The 23,315-nt window shown below is 41.4% G+C and overlaps 6 protein-coding genes across 7 annotated transcripts in view; all 6 read right to left on the minus strand.

The window, feature by feature from the left end:
* LOC117377461 (protocadherin gamma-C5-like) overlaps positions 1-23,315 on the minus strand; it is a 157,628-nt gene that overhangs the window by 103,230 nt on the left and 31,083 nt on the right. Inside the window, exon 1 of one of the 2 annotated variants that reach the window (XM_033973893.2) lies at positions 20,887-23,284. The exons of the other annotated variant lie outside the window; for it this stretch is intronic. Within the exon in view, the coding sequence (XP_033829784.1) occupies positions 20,887-23,223 (2,337 nt within the window). The 5' untranslated portion in view covers positions 23,224-23,284. Of the gene's footprint in view, positions 1-20,886; positions 23,285-23,315 lie in introns of those variants that run through there. 2 annotated transcript variants of the gene reach the window in all.
* On the minus strand, positions 899-7,003 carry LOC117377975 (protocadherin Fat 3). The gene is made up of 3 exons (XM_033974515.2): positions 4,584-7,003; positions 979-3,373; positions 899-913 (listed from the first exon to the last, which is right to left on the minus strand). The coding sequence occupies exons 1-3, from the start codon at positions 7,001-7,003 to the stop codon at positions 899-901; spliced, it is 4,830 nt and encodes a 1,609-aa protein (XP_033830406.2).
* LOC129456608 (protocadherin gamma-A3-like) lies at positions 7,579-9,975 on the minus strand. The gene is made up of 2 exons (XM_055225005.1): positions 7,633-9,975; positions 7,579-7,590 (listed from the first exon to the last, which is right to left on the minus strand). Exons 1-2 carry the CDS (start codon positions 9,973-9,975, stop codon positions 7,579-7,581), a joined length of 2,355 nt encoding a protein of 784 aa, XP_055080980.1.
* Positions 10,484-13,471, minus strand: LOC117377976 (protocadherin beta-4-like). Its single transcript, XM_055225007.1, has 3 exons — positions 13,085-13,471; positions 11,063-11,800; positions 10,484-10,501 (listed from the first exon to the last, which is right to left on the minus strand). Exons 1-3 carry the CDS (start codon positions 13,397-13,399, stop codon positions 10,484-10,486), a joined length of 1,071 nt encoding a protein of 356 aa, XP_055080982.1. The 5' UTR covers positions 13,400-13,471.
* On the minus strand, positions 14,386-16,911 carry LOC117377977 (protocadherin beta-15-like). Its single transcript, XM_033974517.2, has one exon. The coding sequence runs from the start codon at positions 16,834-16,836 to the stop codon at positions 14,386-14,388; it is 2,451 nt and encodes an 816-aa protein (XP_033830408.2). The 5' UTR covers positions 16,837-16,911.
* LOC117377978 (protocadherin gamma-A3-like) lies at positions 17,410-19,936 on the minus strand. Its single transcript, XM_033974518.2, has 2 exons — positions 17,482-19,936; positions 17,410-17,430 (listed from the first exon to the last, which is right to left on the minus strand). The coding sequence occupies exons 1-2, from the start codon at positions 19,909-19,911 to the stop codon at positions 17,410-17,412; spliced, it is 2,451 nt and encodes an 816-aa protein (XP_033830409.2). The 5' UTR covers positions 19,912-19,936.

Here is a 23,315-nt window from a genome sequence, read left to right on the forward strand (position 1 = left end):
CTCCTCGAGACAAAACGCAGTGATGGGAGGGAATAACACAGATCCACAGAACGCTCTAAACGACTCACAGGACAACAGCGTCACTATGAGGACAAAACCAGGAACTATTGGCCCCAGACTTGGCAAGAGTATAAATTCATGGGCATCAAGTGGATTGGCCTTTGCACTTGTCACTTAAAACGATATTGATAAAAAAAACAAAACAAAACAAACAAACAAACAATCAAACAAGAAAACAATCGATAAAACAGTATAAAATAATAAGTAATTAGTAAGAATCTATTTGAATGTTTATCAGAGCTAAACATTCAAACATATTACTGCAGAAATACAACATGAATTGGACAAAATAATAATAATAATAATAATAATAATAATAATAATAATAATAATAATAATAATAATAATAATAAAAATGTTACATGTACATAAAGCAGTCTTAATTCTCAAGTAATAATTTTACTTTGAAGTATTTATGTATCTTGTTTGTTGAAGACAGAAATGTTGAAAACGTGAAAAAAAAAAAAAAAAAAAAAAAAAAAAAATCAGAGAAGACTGACCGCAGTTGGGTTCAGAACGTAAACCAAAAATCAGGACCATGGCCAGTGCACAGTTTTTCACTGTGCACTGGCCACACACACACACACACACCTATACCCCCCCCCCCCCCCCCACACACACACACACAGTCCACGGTAGAGTAGGAAAAAAAAAGAAGTATTACCTCAAAATACAACTGCTCAATTTAAAGTAACAAATAATAATAAATAAATACATAAATAAATAAATGAATAAATACATAAAGTTGTGTGAAATAGAGAGAGAATAAAACTTGGTAGCCTACATAAACCGATAATAACGGACAATTTTGGATCTCATTGGCCTCTCTCAAACTAATTTAGTAATATACGATCTGTATGGAATGAAATCGGTACATGAATATCCACGCGCAAGATTAGAATGAAAATAATTCCTCACCAATGTAGAGTTAGTTGATCTCTGATGTCCATTCTGCGCAGAATCAGCACCGACGTCATCCACACTGACCAAACTTTGACTCATCGGCTGCATGTATTTAATGTCACTCTTTCTGGAGTCTGTGGTCCTGCACGTGTCGTAATTGTACACGTGTGGGAGGGTCCCTGTGCCCAGAGTGTCTGAGTAACGTGGAGGATAATATGGGATCACTGGCAGATTGGAGTGATACAGGATGCGAGACTGTCTCCATCTGTAGATTTTCACTGATATAATGACCACTACACACGTGATGAACAGAAAGGAGACTACAGCCAGAGCCAGCACTAAGTAAAAAGTCAGGTTGTCATTGTACTCCTTGTCGTGCGTAAAGTCAGTGAACTCAGACAGTACTTCAGGAAAGCTGTCCGCCACCGCCACGTTAACAATGACTGTAGCTGAACGAGAGGGCTGCCCGTTGTCCTCCACTATAACAGTCAGTCTCTGTTTCACTGCATCTTTATCAGTCACTTGGCGGATAGTTCTTATTTCTCCATTCTGTGAGCCCACTTCAAACAGCGCCCTGTCTGCGGCTTTCTGCAGTTTATAGGAGAGCCAGGCATTCTGTCCAGAGTCCACATCCACAGCCACCACTTTAGTGACCAGATAGCCCACATCTGCTGAACGAGGCACCATCTCAGCCACCAGAGAGCCCCCAGTCTGGACTGGGTACAGCACCTGAGGGGCGTTGTCGTTCTGGTCCTGAACCAGGATTTTCACAGTCACGTTGCTGCTGAGAGGAGGAGAGCCTCCGTCCTGCGCTTTGACGCACAACTGGAAATCCTTGATCTGCTCGTAGTCAAAGGAGCGCACTGCATGGATGACTCCACTATCTGCACTAACGGACACATATGAGGAGACTGGCACTCCGTTAACAGAGGAGTCCTCCAGTATGTAAGAGACACGCGCGTTCTGGTTCCAGTCAGCGTCTGTGGCTTTCACTGTGAATATAGAGAGACCCGGGCTGTTGTTTTCTACAATGTAGGCCTCATACGAGCTCCTGTCAAAGACAGGCGCGTTGTCATTCACGTCAGAGATGTGTAATGTGAGAGTGACGCTGCTGGAGAGAGAGGGCACGCCCTCATCTGAACACGTGATAGTGATATTATACTCAGAGGTTAACTCTCGGTCCAATTCATTATCTGTTTCCAATGTATAAAAATTAGCAGTTTTTGACTTAAGTATAAAGCGATCATCGTTCTCACTGAAACAATTTACTCTTCCATTTTCAGCCGAATCGACATCTTCTACTTTAATCATAGACACTGCAGTGTTCGGTTTTGCGTCCTCGGATATCACGTTTGATTTAGTCATGATATAAATATTCGGACGATTATCGTTTAAGTCTAATACATCTACTATTAATTTACAAGAGCCAGTCAATCCCCCATGGTCACTCGCCCTGACATTAATCTGATACTGTTTGGATATCTCATAGTCAGTCTTCCCATTTAATGTAACCTCACCACTTTCTCTATTTATTACAAATAGTCCACGTATTTCTTTTGCCACATTTGTAATCGAATATATAATTTCACCATTAGATCCATGGTCTGCATCTGTAGCAGTGACTTTAACAACAAGAGTGCCCAGCGGTGCATTTTCTTTAATCGCTGCTTTATACACAGGCTGTGAAAACACGGGAGCGTTGTCATTAAAGTCTAAAACTGTGACGCGTATTTGCATTGTTCCCGACATCTGGGGCTCTCCTCCGTCTACTGCTGTAAGAACTAACGACAGGTGATCTGTTTTCTCTCTGTCTAAAGGCGCATTTAAAACCATTTCAACATTTCTAGTGTCTTCATCTCCGTTCATTTTAATGGAAAATGTGTCACTGGGTTTAATAAAATACGATTTTAAACTGTTATCTCCTACGTCTAAATCGGTTGCGGTATCCAACGTAAAGGATGTGCCTACTAAAGCAGATTCACTAATATTGAAATTTACATTACTGTTCATAAAGACGGGCGGGTTATCATTAACATCCAAAATTTCCACAGTCACACGGTAAAACTCCATAGGATTCTCCAATAAAATCTGAAAATGCAGAGCACAGGGCGTCACTTGTCGACAAAGCATCTCTCTGTCTATCCTATCCTTCATCAAAAGCACTCCTCTTTCTCTGTTCAGCTCAATACACGCCGTTCCATCTCCTGTAAAAACGCGGGCCTTTCCAGACTCGAGTCTTTTGATGTCCAAACCCAAATCCTGAGCTACGTTACCGACAACAGAACCCGGTGCCATTTCCTCGGGGATGGAGTAGCTGACTTGCCCAAGCACAGGGCAGAAAGAAAAGAGGGTCACAATTAGCACGACTCGCCGTTTCATTGTTCCGTTCAATGCAGTTATTTTCGAAATCCTTTGCGGAAATCACTGTCACAATGCCTTCCCAAAAAGTACCACCACACCGCGTGAAGATCCCACCACAAAAACAAATAATATTCCAGTGCTTCGTCGTTCTTTGTCAGTCACCACTGCGCATTTATATGTCCCAATGTCTTTCTCGCTTTTAGAAGGAGGAGGTGGAACTAGACTATCTCTGCTGGAAAACCGGTACTTAGCGGTGAACAGCGTCGCTATGAGTCCAAACACTAAACTACAACATGCCCGAGAGGCTGTAGGGTTACATGAACAAAAACACCACGTCCAGTGTGTGTGCTGTGCCAAAGACACACAAGCTGTCAACAAACACCACCCTTTTATGTATTACAAATATGAACGTGTCTTTTCCTTTTTTATTGTCACTGTAACATTCAATAGTGCACTCTTTACTCTTTTGTTATTAAAGAAATCAAAAAAGAAGAGAAAACAAGCTGCCTTTGTGATATAGAAAGCATTTAAAAATATGCATATTCTGTATATTTTCACATCGTGGTTTATATACTTGACACATTTAGATCAAATAAGTAAAGTACTACAATATTAACCTTATGATAAAAATAAAATAAAATAGAAAAAAAACAAAAAAAAAAACAAAACAAAAGAAAATACTATTGGCAATACCCTACATATTTTTTCGGTTGAATTCAAATATGCAGCATAGATCTAGTTAGTAATATATATTTTTTTTGTTTACAGTTTTAGCACTTGTTATAAAACAGATACACACAAACGAAAGATGCAAAAATAACAAAATAAAGTGAGTTGAGACACTTGACTCAATTAAAAACATTTGGATCCATGCTTACTCTATGATACAAATATATCACTATGTAATCGACTGCGTAATCGACAATAAATATGGAGAGTTCATACAAATATTTAAGAATTGGGTAAAACTGAAAATTTAGACATGAGCAAAGTGTTTGGTATTTGAAGATATGTTGAAATTTTGGTTTCTCTAAATGTTTCAGAACTGTCAAAATTTGATGAAAAGTGCCCCATAGTGAATTTGTTGGGAATTGTGACAGAACAAGACCTATAACCAGTCAATGTTAAACGATTTTACTCAAAATCAGGACATTTTGATGATGTAAGACAGATGAGGTTCATGGTGCTGATCGGAAAACATTTTATTTTTTTTAATTTTTATTTTTTTTTAAACAGATTTATCAACTTAAAATTGTAAATGTCTAACCTCTAGAGGAGAGTCTGGTTCGTCCAGGATGCTCTTCTCACTCTGTATCCGCTGCATCGTCCCTGTTGAACTGGGATCCATTATCAGCACGTTCTGACTACCAGCTCTGCCAAACTTACAGTCACTCTTTCTGGAGTCTGTGGTCCTGCACGTGTCGTAATTGTACACGTGTGGGAGGGTCCCTGTGCCCAGAGTGTCTGAGTAACGTGGAGGATAGTATGGGATCACTGGCAGATTGGAGTGATACAGGATGCGAGACTGTCTCCATCTGTAGATTTTCACTGATATAATGACCACTACACACGTGATGAACAGAAAGGAGACTACAGCCAGAGCCAGCACTAAGTAAAAAGTCAGGTTGTCATTGTACTCCTTGTCGTGCGTAAAGTCAGTGAACTCAGACAGTACTTCAGGAAAGCTGTCCGCCACCGCCACGTTAACAATGACTGTAGCTGAACGAGAGGGCTGCCCGTTGTCCTCCACTATAACAGTCAGTCTCTGTTTCACTGCATCTTTATCAGTCACTTGGCGGATAGTTCTTATTTCTCCATTCTGTGAGCCCACTTCAAACAGCGCCCTGTCTGCGGCTTTCTGCAGTTTATAGGAGAGCCAGGCATTCTGTCCAGAGTCCACATCCACAGCCACCACTTTAGTGACCAGATAGCCCACATCTGCTGAACGAGGCACCATCTCAGCCACCAGAGAGCCCCCAGTCTGGACTGGGTACAGCACCTGAGGGGCGTTGTCGTTCTGGTCCTGAACCAGGAGCTTAACTGGCACCACTGAGCTCAGAGGAGGAGAGCCAGCATCACGAGCTGTTACGTTGAAGTTAAACTTCTTTATTTGCTCATAATCAAAGGATTTTGCTGCAGAAATCACGCCACTTTCTGAATTCACGGACACCAAAGAAGACAGAGACGCACCATTAATTTCCATTTCCTCCAGGAAGTATGAAACCCGCGCGTTCTGACCCCAGTCTGCATCAGTCGCACGTACAGTGAATATAGAAAACCCAGGTGAGTTATTCTCAGGTATTGTTCTTCTATATTCTGATTCGTCAAACTTTGGGGAGTTGTCATTGACGTCAGAAACTTTGACCTGAATAGTTTTTCTGTTTGAAAGCGGCGGGGAGCCTTGGTCAGTCACTGATAGAGTAATATTATATTCTGAGACACTCTCTCTGTCTAACACGTCATCAGTAACTATTGTATAATAACCAGACAATGAAGATTCAATTTTAAAAGGTAAATCAGAACTAATAGAACATTCTACTACACCGTTTCTCTCGGAGTCATCGTCATGAACATTAATCACAGCTAAAGTTGTGCCTGGAGGAGCATCTTCAGAGATTGTGCTTGAAAATGACATGAGCTGAATAACAGGCGAGTTATCATTCACGTCAGTTATTTGGATAATAACTTTGCACGTGTCTGAATAGCCTCCGTGATCACTGGCCAAGACATTTAATTGATAAGATTTGGACTTTTCATAATCCAGATTACCAATCGCTGTAATTTCACCTGTTTTGGCATTTACATCAAACAGCTGCTTGGCCTCTTTACTGACGTGAGCAAATGAATAAGTAACTTCACCATTTATCCCTTTATCTGCGTCATTGGCGCTGACGGTGGTGACCACAGTGCCAAGTGCAGAGTTTTCCTGAACCTCAGCTTTATAAACCTGTTTACTACAGACTGGTGCATTATCGTTCGCGTCTAGCACAGTGATGTGAATACGTGCTGTTCCTGATCTCTGAGGTGCGCCTCCATCTGAAGCAACCAAAATCAGAGTGTGCTCCTCCTGTTTCTCTCGATCTAAAGGCGTTTCCAAAACCATCTCCACAACCTGACTCCCGTCAGACTGTGTTTGCATTTTAAGTTTAAAATGATCCGAGGGTTTCAGGATGTATTTTTGAATGTCATTGATACCTACATCTGAATCATCCGCTCGTTCTAACGCGTAGCGTGTCCCTAAAGCAGCAGTTTCCACTATTTTTAAAACGATTTCATCTTTTGGAAAAGCTGGAGTATTATCGTTCACATCTGTTACCTCCACAGTGACTCGATACAGCTGAATTGGATTCTCCAGAATCACCTCAAAACTAAAACTGCAGGGCGTTGTTTTCTCACACAGCTCCTCTCGGTCGATTCGCTCTTTAACAACAAGGATGCCTTTGTCTCGATTTAAATCCACATATTGTCGACTTTCTTTTGTCACAATGCGAGCGTTTCCTGAGACCAGCCTTTTTACATCTATTCCCAAATCTCCAGCAATATTTCCAACGAAAGATCCCTCCGCCTGCTCCTCAGGAACGGAGTAACGAGCCTGTCCAGACACGGACCTCAGCGCAAAGAGACAAAGAACCAGGCCGAGCCACTGCCCTCTGTGAACGACTGTCTTCAATGAAGCCATTTCAAATAGACACAGAAACATGTGAAATCCGTGTAAAATGTTTTAAGAGAATAATATCCAACAGTGTAAAAAGCCACACTGAATCCCCGCAGTGTGAGACGACCGTCCTCTAGATCAGTAAATGTGAAATGTAGAATAGGAGGAGGAACATGACACAGTATTACAGTCCACAGTCAACAGCGGCGCTCAGAGTCAAAACGAGGTAATGTACCACAACAGGAGGAAAAGAATACTACTGTAAAGTGTTCATGAATTAATAAACTACATTTTTAAAATGTATTAAACATGAAGGAAAAACAAAAAACAAAACAAAAAACAAACAAACAAAAAACAAAAACAAAAAAATAGTCCTATGCCTCACAGACTTAAATAAAATGTAATAATAATAATAATTTATTATTTTATTTTATTTTTTTATCTTATAATGTTATCATAATATATTACTGTATTGTGGCAGAGTTGTCTTAAATGTCAATTGTACTGGATAACAATGTTAAATCAGATGCAGCCAAAGATAATAGTACATCATTTCTACTAACAATTTCAAACAAACTTTTCAGCACCAGAGACAGCGTTTAGGACCCATTCTGAAGCAGCTAAAACACAAAACTAAACAAAAAATTACTCACCAGTGTTGACATATTGGAGCCTGCAAACTGTTTCTCTATTTGTTGGGCTTCAGGATCGTTTCCACCAACGTCGAGTAAACTTTGACTCATCGGCTGCATGTATTTAATGTCACTCTTTCTGGAGTCTGTGGTCCTGCACGTGTCATAATTGTACACGTGTGGGAGGGTCCCTGTGCCCAGAGTGTCTGAGTAACGTGGAGGATAATATGGGATCACTGGCAGATTGGAGTGATACAGGATGCGAGACTGTCTCCATCTGTAGATTTTCACTGATATAATGACCACTACACACGTGATGAACAGAAAGGAGACTACAGCCAGAGCCAGCACTAAGTAAAAAGTCAGGTTGTCATTGTACTCCTTGTCGTGCGTAAAGTCAGTGAACTCAGACAGTACTTCAGGAAAGCTGTCCGCCACCGCCACGTTAACAATGACTGTAGCTGAACGAGAGGGCTGCCCGTTGTCCTCCACTATAACAGTCAGTCTCTGTTTCACTGCATCTTTATCAGTCACTTGGCGGATAGTTCTTATTTCTCCATTCTGTAAACCCACTTCAAACAGCGCCCTGTCTGCGGCTTTCTGCAGTTTATAGGAGAGCCAGGCATTCTGTCCAGAGTCCACATCCACAGCCACCACTTTAGTGACCAGATAGCCCACATCTGCTGAACGAGGCACCATCTCAGCCACCAGAGAGCCCCCAGTCTGGACTGGGTACAGCACCTGAGGGGCGTTGTCGTTCTGGTCCTGAACCAGGATTTTCACAGTCACGTTGCTGCTGAGAGGAGGAGAGCCTCCGTCCTGCGCTTTGATTACGCACACGAACTCTTTGGTTTGTTCATAGTCAAATGAGCGAGCGGCACAAACAACTCCGTTTTCTGAATTGACAGAGATATAACCAGAAACAGGAGATCCACCAATGTCACACTCCTCTAAAATATATGACACACGCGCGTTCTGGTTTTCATCCGCGTCTTTGGCAACTACATTTAGCAAAGAATAACCGGGGGAGTTATTTTCTGTTATGGCAGCACTGTAGAGCGCCCGTGTGAACACTGGAGGATTATCATTCACATCTGAAATCTTTAAATTAAACTTTTTATTGACTGAGAGTGGAGGCTTTCCCGAGTCTGAGGCGATTACTGTGATGTTAAATTCTGATAAACTCTCTCTGTCTAAAGGCGCATTGGTTACCAGCGCGTAATAGTTTCTTACGTTAGATTTTATTTCAACAGGGGCATTTCCTTCAACTGAGCACCTCACTTGTCCGTTTTCACCTGAATCAAAGTCTTTCACATTGATAATACCGATGGTTGTGCCTACGGGAGAGTCCTCTGACACAGGACTAGTGAATGACATCACGTTAACCACAGGTGCGTTGTCATTAACGTCTAAAATATCTATTTCTACTTTACATGTATCTGTCAGTCCTCCTTGATCTTTGGCCTCCACTCTAAACTCCAACTTTTTGTCTTTTTCAAAATCTAATTCCTTTGCTAAAAAAACTCCTCCTGTGATTTCGTTAATTTCAAAGAAATCTGCCACTGAGGCCTTAGATTTGGAAAAGGAGTATGTTACTTCACTGTTTGCACCACTGTCTATGTCACTGGCATTAACCGTCACGACATGAGTGCCTTTGGGAGAATTTTCAGTCACTGATGCTTTATAAATTTTCTGATTAAACACAGGGGCGTTGTCATTTACATCTAAAACGACCACATTTATATTTACTGTTCCTGATCTCTGCGGACTTCCCCCGTCAACAGCCACTAGTTTAAGATTAATGTGCGACTGTTTTTCTCTGTCTAATGCGTTTTGAAGAACCATCTGAATGAATTTAGTACCGTCAGGATTAACGTTTTCTTTCAAGACAAAATTATTATTTTGAGCTAACACATATTCTTGTAAACTGTTTTGTCCTACATCAGAATCACCTGCCGCCTCCAAATCAAAGCTCGATCCAATTGATGCTAATTCGCTGATTTCAAAATCTAAATGTTTACTCTGAAAAGTGGGCGCATTGTCGTTTACATCCAGCACCTCTATAGTCACGGGGTGTAACTCCATCGGGTTTTCCAGTAAAATCTCAAAGGTGAAGCTGCAGGGCGTCACGTCTCCACAGAGCTGCTCTCTGTCTATCCTCTCATTCACCACCAGAGTCCCTTTGTCTGTCTTCAGCTCGGCGTACTGAACATTTTCTCCCGTCACGATACGAGCTCGGCCTGAACGAAGCCTTTTTATGTCCAAACCCAAGTCCTGTGCGACGTTACCAATAAGAGAGCCCTTCCTCATCTCCTCTGGGATTGAGTAGCGGATCTGTGCATCGATTTGAATCAAAAATAACATCAAGAAAATACACGACGACACAGCCTGTATAGATGGAACGAAACATGCCTCTAATGATGTAACACGTTTAAATAGTCCAAATGCCATGATGAAAAAAGACTCGTCAAATCAATCCACGTTAACAGAACTACACACAATGTTAGATATGTAATTTCGTCAGGTTTTATCTCTATTGTAGAGATGAATGCGGACTGAAAAGCCGCTGTGCTCCTCGAGACAAAACGCAGTGATGGGAGGGAATAACACAGATCCACAGAACGCTCTAAACGACTCACAGGACAACAGCGTCACTATGAGGACAAAACCTGAAACTATTGGCCACAGATTATGTGAGGAGTATACTGTAACGGGCAATAAAGGAATTGGTCTTTTTTACTTGTCACATTAAATATGAAATAAAACGGCATAAAAATGTATACCATTTAATTTATAAGCTAGACTTTGCAGTTTGAAGAACATAATAATCAGACACGTAAGAAAAAAATGGCGTGTACAAAGTTAAACATCGTCACATTAAATTATAAGACTGCAAAAAAACGGAAATACGTTTAGGAAAAACAAAAACAAAACAGCATTTCTCGTCACATTAACATAAAACTGCCCAAATTTCCAAGTGGTAATTGTATATTCAAATGTTTTTGTAGGTCCATCTTGTTGGATGGAGAAGGAAAGTTTAAGAACTCCAGCATGACCGACTGTAGTAAGAGACCAAAGAGTAAAATGAAATTCAGCACCATAGACAGTGCACAACCGCAAAGACTAAAAATAATAAAGGACGGAGGTAGAATAAAATATACACTGAATGTTGGAGTTGGATTACCTCCAAAAGTAAATATATAATTCGCAAAAGAAAAAAAAAAAAAAAAAAAAAAAAAAGAGATATTTAATAGTAATGGCGATACACATGTGTGAAAAAGACAGACAACAGCAAGTACTTAAAGTAGCCTACATAATCGGATCAAATCGGATAATATATAATCTCATTATACTTTCTTAGACTAATGTATTGATATAATGTCACCAATAATCAAATAATATCAGTGCATGTATATCAAAGGGCATATTTAGAACTGAAATAAAGCCTCACCAATGTAGAGTTTGTTGATCTCTGATGTCCATTCTGCGCAGAATCAGCACCGACGTCATCAACACTGACCAAACTTTGACTCATCGGCTGCATGTATTTAATGTCACTCTTTCTGGAGTCTGTGGTTCTGCACGTGTCGTAATTGTACACGTGTGGGAGGGTCCCTGTGCCCAGAGTGTCTGAGTAACGTGGAGGATAATATGGGATCACTGGCAGATTGGAGTGATACAGGATGCGAGACTGTCTCCATCTGTAGATTTTCACTGATATAATGACCACTACACACGTGATGAACAGAAAGGAGACTACAGCCAGAGCCAGCACTAAGTAAAAAGTCAGGTTGTCATTGTACTCCTTGTCGTGCGTAAAGTCAGTGAACTCAGACAGTACTTCAGGAAAGCTGTCCGCCACCGCCACGTTAACAATGACTGTAGCTGAACGAGAGGGCTGCCCGTTGTCCTCCACTATAACAGTCAGTCTCTGTTTGACTGCATCTTTATCAGTCACTTGGCGGATAGTTCTTATTTCTCCATTCTGTGAGCCCACTTCAAACAGCGCCCTGTCTGCGGCTTTCTGCAGTTTATAGGAGAGCCAGGCATTCTGTCCAGAGTCCACATCCACAGCCACCACTTTAGTGACCAGATAGCCCACATCTGCTGAACGAGGCACCATCTCAGCCACCAGAGAGCCCCCAGTCTGGACTGGGTACAGCACCTGAGGGGCGTTGTCGTTCTGGTCCTGAACCAGGATTTTCACAGTCACGTTGCTGCTGAGAGGAGGAGAGCCTCCGTCCTGCGCTTTGATTACGCACACAAACTCTTTGGTTTGTTCATAGTCAAAAGAGCGCGCTGCACTAATGACTCCGTTTTCTGAGTTAATAGAGATATAACCAGAAACAGGAGACCCACCAATGGCACACTCCTCTAAAATGTAAGACACACGCGCGTTCTGGTTTTCATCCGGGTCTTTTGCAACGACACTCAGCACAGAATAACCGGGGGAGTTATTCTCCATTATTGTCGCGCTATATTTGGCACGTGTGAACACTGGAGGGTTATCATTCACATCTGAGACTTTTAAATAAAATGCTTTTGTCACTGAAAGTGGAGGCTTTCCCGAGTCTGAGGCGATTACTGTGATGTTAAATTCTGATACACTCTCTCTGTCTAAAGGCGCATTGGTTACCAGCGCGTAATAGTTTCTCACGTTGCTTTTTATTTCAACGGGGGCATTTCCATCAACTGTGCACCTCACCTGTCCGTTCTCACCTGAATCCAAGTCTTTTGCATTGATTATACCGATGGTGGTGCCCACGGGAGCGTCCTCTGACACAGGACTAGTGAATGACATCACATTAATAAAAGGCGCATTGTCGTTTACGTCAATTATATCTATTTCTACTTTACTTGTATCAGTCAGCCCTCCTTTGTCTTTAACTTCAACCCTAAACTCTATTTTCTTGTCTTTTTCAAAGTCAATATCGTTAGCGACTGATATACAACCCGTGACTTCGTTTATTTCAAAGAAGTCAGACATTGGTGCATTTGATTTGGAAAAGGAGAATGTTACTTGTCCGTTTGCCCCACTATCAATATCACTCGCGTTTAGCTTAAGAATGTGTGTGCCTCTGGGAGAATTTTCAGTCACGGATGCTTTATAAATACTCTGATTAAACACAGGGGCGTTGTCATTGGCATCTAAGACAATTATATTTATATTTACTGTACCAGATCTCTGAGGACTTCCGCCGTCAACAGCCACAAGTTTAAGATTAAGGTGTGACTGTTTCTCTCTGTCTAATGCGTTCTGTAGGACCATTTGAATGTAGTTACTGCCATCTGGGTTTAGGTTCTGCTTAAAAACAAAATATTCATTTGGGCTTAATTCATAATTCTGTAAACCATTTTCCCCTACATCAGCATCTCGTGCAGCTTCCAAATCAAAACGTGATCCAATCGTAGCTGATTCGCTTATTTCAAAATCCAAGTGTTTACTCTGAAAACTGGGCGCATTGTCGTTTACATCCAGCACCTCTATAGTCACGGGGTGTAACTCCATCGGGTTTTCCAGTAAAATCTCAAAGGTGAAGCTGCAGGGCGTCACGTCTCCACAGAGCTGCTCTCTGTCTATCCTCTCATTCACCACCAGAGTCCCTTTGTCTGTCTTCAGCTCGGCGTACTGAACATTTTCTCCCGTCACGATACGAGCTCGGCCTGAACGAAGCCTTTTTATGTCCAAACCCAAGTCCTGTGCGACGTTACCAATAAGAGAGCCCTTCCTCATCTCCTCTGGGATTGAGTAGCGGATCTGTGCATCGACTTGAATCAAAAATAACATCAAGAAAATACACGACGACACAGCCTGTATAGATGGAACGAAACATGCCTCTAATGATGTAACACGTTTAAATAGTCCAAATGCCATGATGAAAAAAGACTCGTGAAACTAATCCACGTCAACAGAACTGCTCACAATGTTAAATATGTAATTTCGTCAGGTTATATCTCTATTGTAGAGATGAAGGCGGACTGAAAAGCCGCTGTGCTCCTCGAGACAAAACGCAGTGATGGGAGGGAATAACACAGATCCACAGAACGCTCTAAACGACTCACAGGACAACAGCGTCACTATGAGGACAAAACCCGGAACTATTGACCAAGATTTGACTTTACACTAGTCACATTAAATGACATTGAAAAAAAGATAAAACAGTATGTACATTTTTCAAGAAGTAAGTAGTAAGAAACAAATACTATATTTGGCAGTTTTATAATAATAATAACAACAGCAGCTAAACAAATCACGGAATAAAAGTGTCAGAAGTAAAGGTTTAAATACATTATTGCAGGGATACAACAGGAGCTTATCAAAAATGTTTTTTTTTTGTTTTTTTACATAAATCAGTTCGAATTCTAAAGTGATAATTTTACACTGATTTATTCATGACTCTTTTTTGATGAATGAAAACATAAAATTGTTGACATAGATGGACTGTAGTTGGTTCAAGAACATGAACTAAATAAAATAAAAGAAAAAAAATCAGCACCAGGGACAGCGCACAGTTTTGAAGTACTACACGTAGAAGAATAGTAGAAAAAAAAAAAAAAAGTATAATGACGTTTGAGTGCCATTAAATTTAAATGTAATCAAGCAACTACTCAGTTCCAAGTAAAAAAATAAATAAGTCATACATTAAAAAAAGTCATTAAGAAAAGTTCTGTGAAATTGAGAGAAAACAAGATTAAACGAAGCACAAGTAGCCTACATAAAGAGATAATATTGGATCTCATTGGCCTCTCTTAAACTAATTTACTGATATAATGTTAATATGCAATGAAATAAGTACGCGTGTTTCTCACCAATGTAGAGTTTGCTGATCTCTGATGTCCATTCTGCGCAGAATCAGCACCGACGTCATCAACACTGACCAGACTTTGACTCATCGGCTGCATGTATTTAATGTCACTCTTTCTGGAGTCTGTGGTCCTGCACGTGTCATAATTGTACACGTGTGGGAGGGTCCCTGTGCCCAGAGTGTCTGAGTAACGTGGAGGATAATATGGGATCACTGGCAGATTGGAGTGATACAGGATGCGAGACTGTCTCCATCTGTAGATTTTCACTGATATAATGACCACTACACACGTGATGAACAGAAAGGAGACTACAGCCAGAGCCAGCACTAAGTAAAAAGTCAGGTTGTCATTGTACTCCTTGTCGTGCGTAAAGTCAGTGAACTCAGACAGTACTTCAGGAAAGCTGTCCGCCACAGCCACGTTAACAATGACTGTAGCTGAACGAGAGGGCTGCCCGTTGTCCTCCACTATAACAGTCAGTCTCTGTTTGACTGCATCTTTATCAGTCACTTGGCGGATAGTTCTTATTTCTCCATTCTGTGAGCCCACTTCAAACAGCGCCCTGTCTGCGGCTTTCTGCAGTTTATAGGAGAGCCAGGCATTCTGTCCAGAGTCCACATCCACAGCCACCACTTTAGTGACCAGATAGCCCACATCTGCTGAACGAGGCACCATCTCAGCCACCAGAGAGCCCCCAGTCTGGACTGGGTACAGCACCTGAGGGGCGTTGTCGTTCTGGTCCTGAACCAGGATCTTAACTGGCACCACTGAGCTCAGAGGAGGAGAGCCAGCATCACGAGCTGTTACGTTGAAGTCAAACTTCTTTATTTGCTCATAATCAAAGGATTTTGCTGCAGAAATCACGCCACTTTCTGAATTCACGGACACCAAAGAAGACAGAGACGCACCATTAATTTCCATTTCCTCCAGGAAGTATGAAACCCGCGCGTTCTGACCCCAGTCTGCATCAGTCGCACGTACAGTGAATATAGAAAACCCAGGTGAGTTATTCTCAGGTATTGTTCTTCTATATTCTGATTCGTCAAACTTTGGGGAGTTGTCATTGACGTCTGAAACTTTGACCTGAATAGTTTTTCTGTTTGAAAGCGGCGGGGAGCCTTGGTCAGTCACTGATAGAGTAATATTATATTCTGAGACACTCTCTCTGTCTAACACGTCATCAGTAACTATTGTATAATAACCAGACAAGGAAGATTCAATTTTAAAAGGTAAATCAGAACTAATAGAACATTCTACTACACCGTTTCTCTCGGAGTCATCGTCATGAACATTAATCACAGCTAAAGTTGTGCCTGGAGGAGCATCTTCAGAGATTGTGCTTGAAAATGACATGAGCTGAATAACAGGTGAGTTATCATTCACGTCAGTTATTTGGATAATAACTTTGCACGTGTCTGAATAGCCTCCGTGATCACTGGCCAGGACATTCAGCTGATATGATTTAGATATTTCGTAGTCTAGATTCCCTAATAATTTAATTTCACCTGTTTTGGCATTTACATCAAACAGCTGCTTGGCCTCTTTACTGACGTGAGCAAATGAATAAGTAACTTCACCATTTATTCCTTTATCTGCGTCATTGGCGCTGACGGTGGTGACCACAGTGCCAAGTGCAGAGTTTTCTTGAACCTCAGCTTTATAAACCTGTTTACTACAGACTGGTGCATTATCGTTCGCGTCTAGCACAGTGATGTGAATACGTGCTGTTCCTGATCTCTGAGGTGCGCCTCCATCTGAAGCAACCAAAATCAGAGTGTGCTCCTCATGTTTCTCTCGGTCTAAAGGCGTTTCCAAAACCATCTCCACAACCTGACTCCCGTCAGACTGTGTTTGCATTTTAAGTTTAAAATGATCCGAGGGTTTCAGGATGTATTTTTGAATGTCATTGATACCCACATCTGAATCATCCGCACGTTCTAACGCGTAGCGTGTCCCTAAAGCAGCAGTTTCCACTATTTTTAAAACGATTTCATCTTTTGGAAAAGCTGGAGTATTGTCGTTCACATCTGTTACCTCCACAGTGACTCGATACAGCTGAATTGGATTCTCCAGAATCACCTCAAAACTAAAACTGCAGGGCGTTGTTTTCTTACACAGCTCCTCTCGGTCGATTCGCTCTTTAACAACAAGGATGCCTTTGTCTCGATTTAAATCCACATATTGTCGACTTTCTTTTGTCACAATGCGAGCGTTTCCTGAGACCAGCCTTTTTACATCTATTCCCAAATCTCCAGCAATATTTCCAACGAAAGATCCCTCCGCCTGCTCCTCAGGAACGGAGTAACGAGCCTGTCCAGACACGGACCTCAGCGCAAAGAGACAAAGAACCAGGCCGAGCCACTGCCCTCTGTGAACGACTGTCTTCAATGAAGCCATGACAAAAATATGCAAAAACATGTGAAATCCGTGTAAAATGTTTTAAGAGAATAATATCCAACAGTGTAAAAAGCCACACTGAATCCCCGCAGTGTGAGACGACCGTCCTCTAGATCAGTAAATGTGAAATGTAGAATAGGAGGAGGAACATGACACAGTATTACAGTCCACAGTCAACAGCGGCGCTCAGAGTCAAAACGGGGTAATGTACCACAACAAGAGGAAAAGAATACTACTGTAAAATGTTCATAAATTAATAAACTATATTTTTTAAATATATCAGTCAATAAGGTAAACATATATATCATGTGTTAACAGTCCATTAAAATATAGAGTTAAAGAAATAGTGCATAAAAAATAAAATTATAATTACTGATAATAAAAGTATTATTATTATTATTATTATTATTATTATTATTATTATTATTATTTTTTTTTTTTTATTTTATTTTTTTTTTTTTTATTATTATGTGATGATATTATCGTATCACAACAGCTGTTAAATCAAATGCAGCTAAAAAGTTTTGTAAAAGTTTCTCAGTGTTTAAAAAAATCTAATGAACTGATTAGTCTTTTCAGCACCAGAGACAGCGTTTAGGACCCACTCTGAAGCAGCTACAAAAAAAAAAAAAAAAAAAAAAAAGGAAATTACATAAATTTACTCACCAGAGTTGACATATTGGAACCTGCAAACTGTTTCTCTATTTGTTGGGCTTCAGAATCGTTTCCACCAACATCGAGTAAACTTTGACTTATTGGCTGCATGTATTTAATGTCACTCTTTCTGGAGTCTGTGGTCCTGCACGTGTCGTAATTGTACACGTGTGGGAGGGTCCCTGTGCCCAGAGTGTCTGAGTAACGTGGAGGATAATATGGGATCACTGGCAGATTGGAGTGATACAGGATGCGAGACTGTCTCCATCTGTAGATTTTCACTGATATAATGACCACTACACACGTGATGAACAGAAAGGAGACTACAGCCAGAGCCAGCACTAAGTAAAAAGTCAGGTTGTCATTGTACTCCTTGTCGTGCGTAAAGTCAGTGAACTCAGACAGTACTTCAGGAAAGCTGTCCGCCACCGCCACGTTAACAATGACTGTAGCTGAACGAGAGGGCTGCCCGTTGTCCTCCACTATAACAGTCAGTCTCTGTTTGACTGCATCTTTATCAGTCACTTGGCGGATAGTTCTTATTTCTCCATTCTGTGAGCCCACTTCAAACAGCGCCCTGTCTGCGGCTTTCTGCAGTTTATAGGAGAGCCAGGCATTCTGTCCAGAGTCCACATCCACAGCCACCACTTTAGTGACCAGATAGCCCACATCTGCTGAACGAGGCACCATCTCAGCCACCAGAGAGCCCCCAGTCTGGACTGGGTACAGCACCTGAGGGGCGTTGTCGTTCTGGTCCTGAACCAGGATTTTCACAGTCACGTTGCTGCTGAGAGGAGGAGAGCCTCCGTCCTGCGCTTTGATTACGCACACAAACTCTTTGGTTTGTTCATAGTCAAAAGAGCGCGCTGCACTAATAACTCCGTTTTCTGAATTGACAGAGATATAACCAGAAACTGGAGACCCACCAATGGCACACTCCTCTAAAATATATGACACGCGCGCGTTCTGGTTTTCATCCGGGTCTTTGGCAACGACACTAAGCACAGAAAAACCAGGAGAGTTATTCTCTGTTAAGGTGGCGCTGTAGAGGAAACGTGAGAACACTGGAGGGTTATCATTCACATCAAAAATCTTTAAATTTAATGTTTTTGTCACTTTGAGCGGAGGTTTTCCTGAGTCTGTGGCAATTATTGTGATGTTAAATTCTGGTAAAATCTCTCTGTCTAAAGGCGCATTGGTTACCATCGCGTAATAGTTTCTTACGTTAGATTTAATTTCAACAGGCGAATTTTCTTTAACTGAACATCTCACCTGTCCGTTCTCACCTGAATCCAAGTCTTTAACATTAACTATACCAATGGTCGTTCCCACTGGTGCGTCCTCTGACACAGGACTAGTGAAAGACATCACATTAATGACAGGAGCATTGTCGTTAACATCAATTATATCTATCTCAACTTTACAAGTATTGGTGAGTCCTCCTTGGTCTTTACCTTCAACCCTGAATTCTATTTTTTTATCCTTTTCAAAATCTATTTTATTGGACACAAAAATTGCCCCAGTGATTTTATTTATTTCAAAGAAATCAGATATGGGAGCATTTGATTTCGAAAACGAGTATGTCACTTGACCATATGCCCCACTGTCTGCGTCACTGGCATTAACTGTCACGACGTGAGTGCCTTTGGGAGAATTTTCGGTCACGGATGATTTATAAATGCTCTGATTAAACACAGGGGCGTTGTCATTGGCATCTAAGACAATTATATTTATATTTACTGTACCAGATCTCTGAGGACTTCCCCCGTCAACAGCCACTAGTTTTAGATCAATGTGCGACCGTTTCTCTCTGTCTAATGCGTTCTGTAGAAACATCTGAATTTGTTTACTTCCGTCTGGACGCACGGACTGTTTTAAATCAAAATGGGAATTTTTAGTTAAAATATAATTTTGCAAGCCATTCATTCCAACATCCGCATCACTTGCAGCTTCCAAATCAAACGTAGATCCTACTGTGGCTAATTCGCTTATTTCAAAATCCAGCTGTTTACTCTGAAAAGTGGGCGCATTGTCGTTTACATCCAGCACCTCTATAGTCACGGGGTGTAACTCCATCGGGTTTTCCAGTAAAATCTCAAAAATGAAGCTGCAGGGAGTCACGTCTCCACAGAGCTGCTCTCTGTCTATCCTCTCATTCACCACCAGAGTCCCTTTGTCTGTCTTCAGCTCGGCGTACTGAACATTTTCTCCCGTCACGATACGAGCTCGGCCTGAACGAAGCCTTTTTATGTCCAAACCCAAGTCCTGTGCGACGTTACCAATAAGAGAGCCCTTCCTCATCTCCTCTGGGATTGAGTAGCGGATCTGTGCATCGACTTGAATCAAAAATAACATCAAGAAAATACACGACGACACAGCCTGTATAGATGGAACGAAACATGCCTCTAATGATGTAACACGTTTAAATAGTCCAAATGCCATGATGAAAAAAGACTCGTCAAATCAATCCACGTTAACAGAACTGCTCACAATGTTAAATATGTAATTTCGTCAGGTTATATCTCTATTGTAGAGATGAAGGCGGACTGAAAAGCCGCTGTGCTCCTCGAGACAAAACGCAGTGATGGGAGGGAATAACACAGATCCACAGAACGCTCTAAACGACTCACAGGACAACAGCGTCACTATGAGGACAAAACCCGGAACTATTGGCCACAGATTATGTGAGGCATATAAATTAAGGGACAACGAGCAGATAGGCTTTTGTACAAATTATATTGAACAACAACAAGGCAGCACGTAGCATTTAAGAAGTAATCCCTAGAAGATTTTGCAGTTTTTAATATTATCTATAAATAAATACAGAATGGGAGGTTAGTGTCAGAGCGAAACATTTAAATATTTTACTGCAGAAAATTGACTGAATGAATTTGACAAAAAAATGTAATTGTTTGTTATATTACATTGATTTCTTTATATATCAGGTTTGATGAAGACTTTAGTCTGAAAACACAAAAATCAAAAAATAATTGACTATATTTGGATCCAGAAGTGAATAATAAAAGTCAGGACCATGGATAGTGCACAGCTTTGAAGGAGTTCACTCAGAAGACGACGGTGCATTGGAAAAAACGTATACTAAAATTGGAGTAAAATTACGTCAAAATGTAAATGTAATGTAACTGTACAATTTAATGTAAATAACAAAAAAAATAATAATACAATTTTAGAAACATTATAAGTAATTAAGATTTAAATTGGAGTGAATAAGCAAGAGAGAAAAAATAAATAAAATGAACCAAACGCTGCAAAGTAGCCTACATGAAGAGATATTTTTATTTTATTTTTTTCTGTCATTAGCATTTCTCAAAACAGTTTAGTAATAAGATCTTTATATGCAATTAAATCAGTATGTGCATGACCAAGCGCATAATTACAATGAAAATATTGCCTCACCAATGTAGAGTTTGCTGATCTCTGATGTCCATTCTGCGCAGAATCAGTCCCGACGTCATCAACACTGACCAAACTTTGACTCATCGGCTGCATGTATTTAATGTCACTCTTTCTGGAGTCTGTGGTCCTGCACGTGTCGTAATTGTACACGTGTGGGAGGGTCCCTGTGCCCAGAGTGTCTGAGTAACGTGGAGGATAATATGGGATCACTGGCAGATTGGAGTGATACAGGATGCGAGACTGTCTCCATCTGTAGATTTTCACTGATATAATGACCACTACACACGTGATGAACAGAAAGGAGACTACAGCCAGAGCCAGCACTAAGTAAAAAGTCAGGTTGTCATTGTACTCCTTGTCGTGCGTAAAGTCAGTGAACTCAGACAGTACTTCAGGAAAGCTGTCCGCCACCGCCACGTTAACAATGACTGTAGCTGAACGAGAGGGCTGCCCGTTGTCCTCCACTATAACAGTCAGTCTCTGTTTGACTGCATCTTTATCAGTCACTTGGCGGATAGTTCTTATTTCTCCATTCTGTGAGCCCACTTCAAACAGCGCCCTGTCTGCGGCTTTCTGCAGTTTATAGGAGAGCCAGGCATTCTGTCCAGAGTCCACATCCACAGCCACCACTTTAGTGACCAGATAGCCCACATCTGCTGAACGAGGCACCATCTCAGCCACCAGAGAGCCCCCAGTCTGGACTGGGTACAGCACCTGAGGGGCGTTGTCGTTCTGGTCCTGAACCAGGATTTTCACAGTCACGTCGCTGCTCAGAGGAGGAGAGCCTCCGTCCTGCGCTTTGATTACGCACACAAACTCTTTGGTTTGTTCATAGTCAAATGAGCGCGCTGCACTAATAACTCCGTTTTCTGAGTTTACAGAGATATAACCAGACACAGGAGACCCACCAATGGCACACTCCTCTAAAATATATGACACACGCGCGTTCTGGTTTTCATCAGGGTCTTTGGCAACGACACTAAGCACAAAATAACCGGGGGAGTTATTCTCTGTTATGGCAGCACTGTAAAGCGCACGTGTGAACACTGGAGGGTTATCATTCACATCTGAGACTTGTAAATTAAATGTTTCATTGGCTGAGAGTGGAGGCTTTCCCGAATCGGAGGCGAAAACGGTGATGTTAAATTCTGATACACTCTCTCGGTCCAATGGGACATTAGTTACCAGCGCGTAATAGTTTCTAACGTTGGATTTAATTTTAACAGGGGAACTTCCCTCTACTGAGCACGTGACCTGTCCGTTGTCACCCGAATCCAAATCTTTTACATTGATTATACCGATGGTGGTGCCAATCGCAGAGTCCTCTGACACAGGAGTAGTGAGCGACATCACATTAATAAAAGGCGCATTGTCGTTTACGTCAATTATATCTATTTCTACTTTACTTGTATCCGTCTGCCCACCCTGGTCTTTAGCTTCTACCCTAAACTCAATTTTCTTGTCTTTTTCAAAGTCAATATCGCTTGCGACTGATATACAACCTGTGACTTCGTTTATTTCAAAGAAGTCAGACATGGGAGCATTTGATTTGGAAAAGGAATATGTCACTTGACCATATGCTCCACTGTCTGCGTCACTGGCATTAACTGTGACGACATGAGTGCCTTTGGGAGAATTTTCAGTTACGGATGCTTTATAAATGCTCTGATTAAACACAGGGGCGTTGTCATTGGCATCTAAGACAATTATATTTATATTTACTGTGCCAGATCTCTGCGGACTTCCGCCGTCAACAGCCACTAATTTAAGATTAATATGCGACTGTTTCTCTCTGTCTAATGCGTTCTGAAGGACCATCTGAATGAATTTGCTGCCATCTTTGTCTTGGTGCTGTTTAAAAAGAAAATTTTCATTTGGGGTCAAAATATAGTTCTGCAATGAATTTTCTCCGACATCAGCATCACGTGCAGCTTCCAAGTCAAACCGTGATCCAAGTGTAGCCAACTCACTGATTTCAAAATCCAAGTGTTTACTCTGAAAACTGGGCGCATTGTCATTTACATCCAGCACCTCTATAGTCACGGGGTGTAACTCCATCGGGTTTTCCAGTAAAATCTCAAAGGTGAAGCTGCAGGGCGTCACGTCTCCACAGAGCTGCTCTCTGTCTATCCTCTCATTCACCACCAGAGTCCCTTTGTCTGTCTTCAGCTCGGCGTACTGAACATTTTCTCCCGTCACGATACGAGCTCGGCCTGAACGAAGCCTTTTTATGTCCAAACCCAAGTCCTGTGCGACGTTACCAATAAGAGAGCCCTTCCTCATCTCCTCTGGGATTGAGTAGCGGATCTGTGCATCGACTTGAATCAAAAATAACATCAAGAAAATACACGACGACACAGCCTGTATAGATGGAACGAAACATGCCTCTAATGATGTAACACGTTTAAATAGTCCAAATGTCATGATGA

Source organism: Periophthalmus magnuspinnatus, chromosome 10, assembly GCF_009829125.3.
Source record: "Periophthalmus magnuspinnatus isolate fPerMag1 chromosome 10, fPerMag1.2.pri, whole genome shotgun sequence".
NCBI classification, from domain to species: domain Eukaryota; kingdom Metazoa; phylum Chordata; class Actinopteri; order Gobiiformes; family Gobiidae; genus Periophthalmus; species Periophthalmus magnuspinnatus.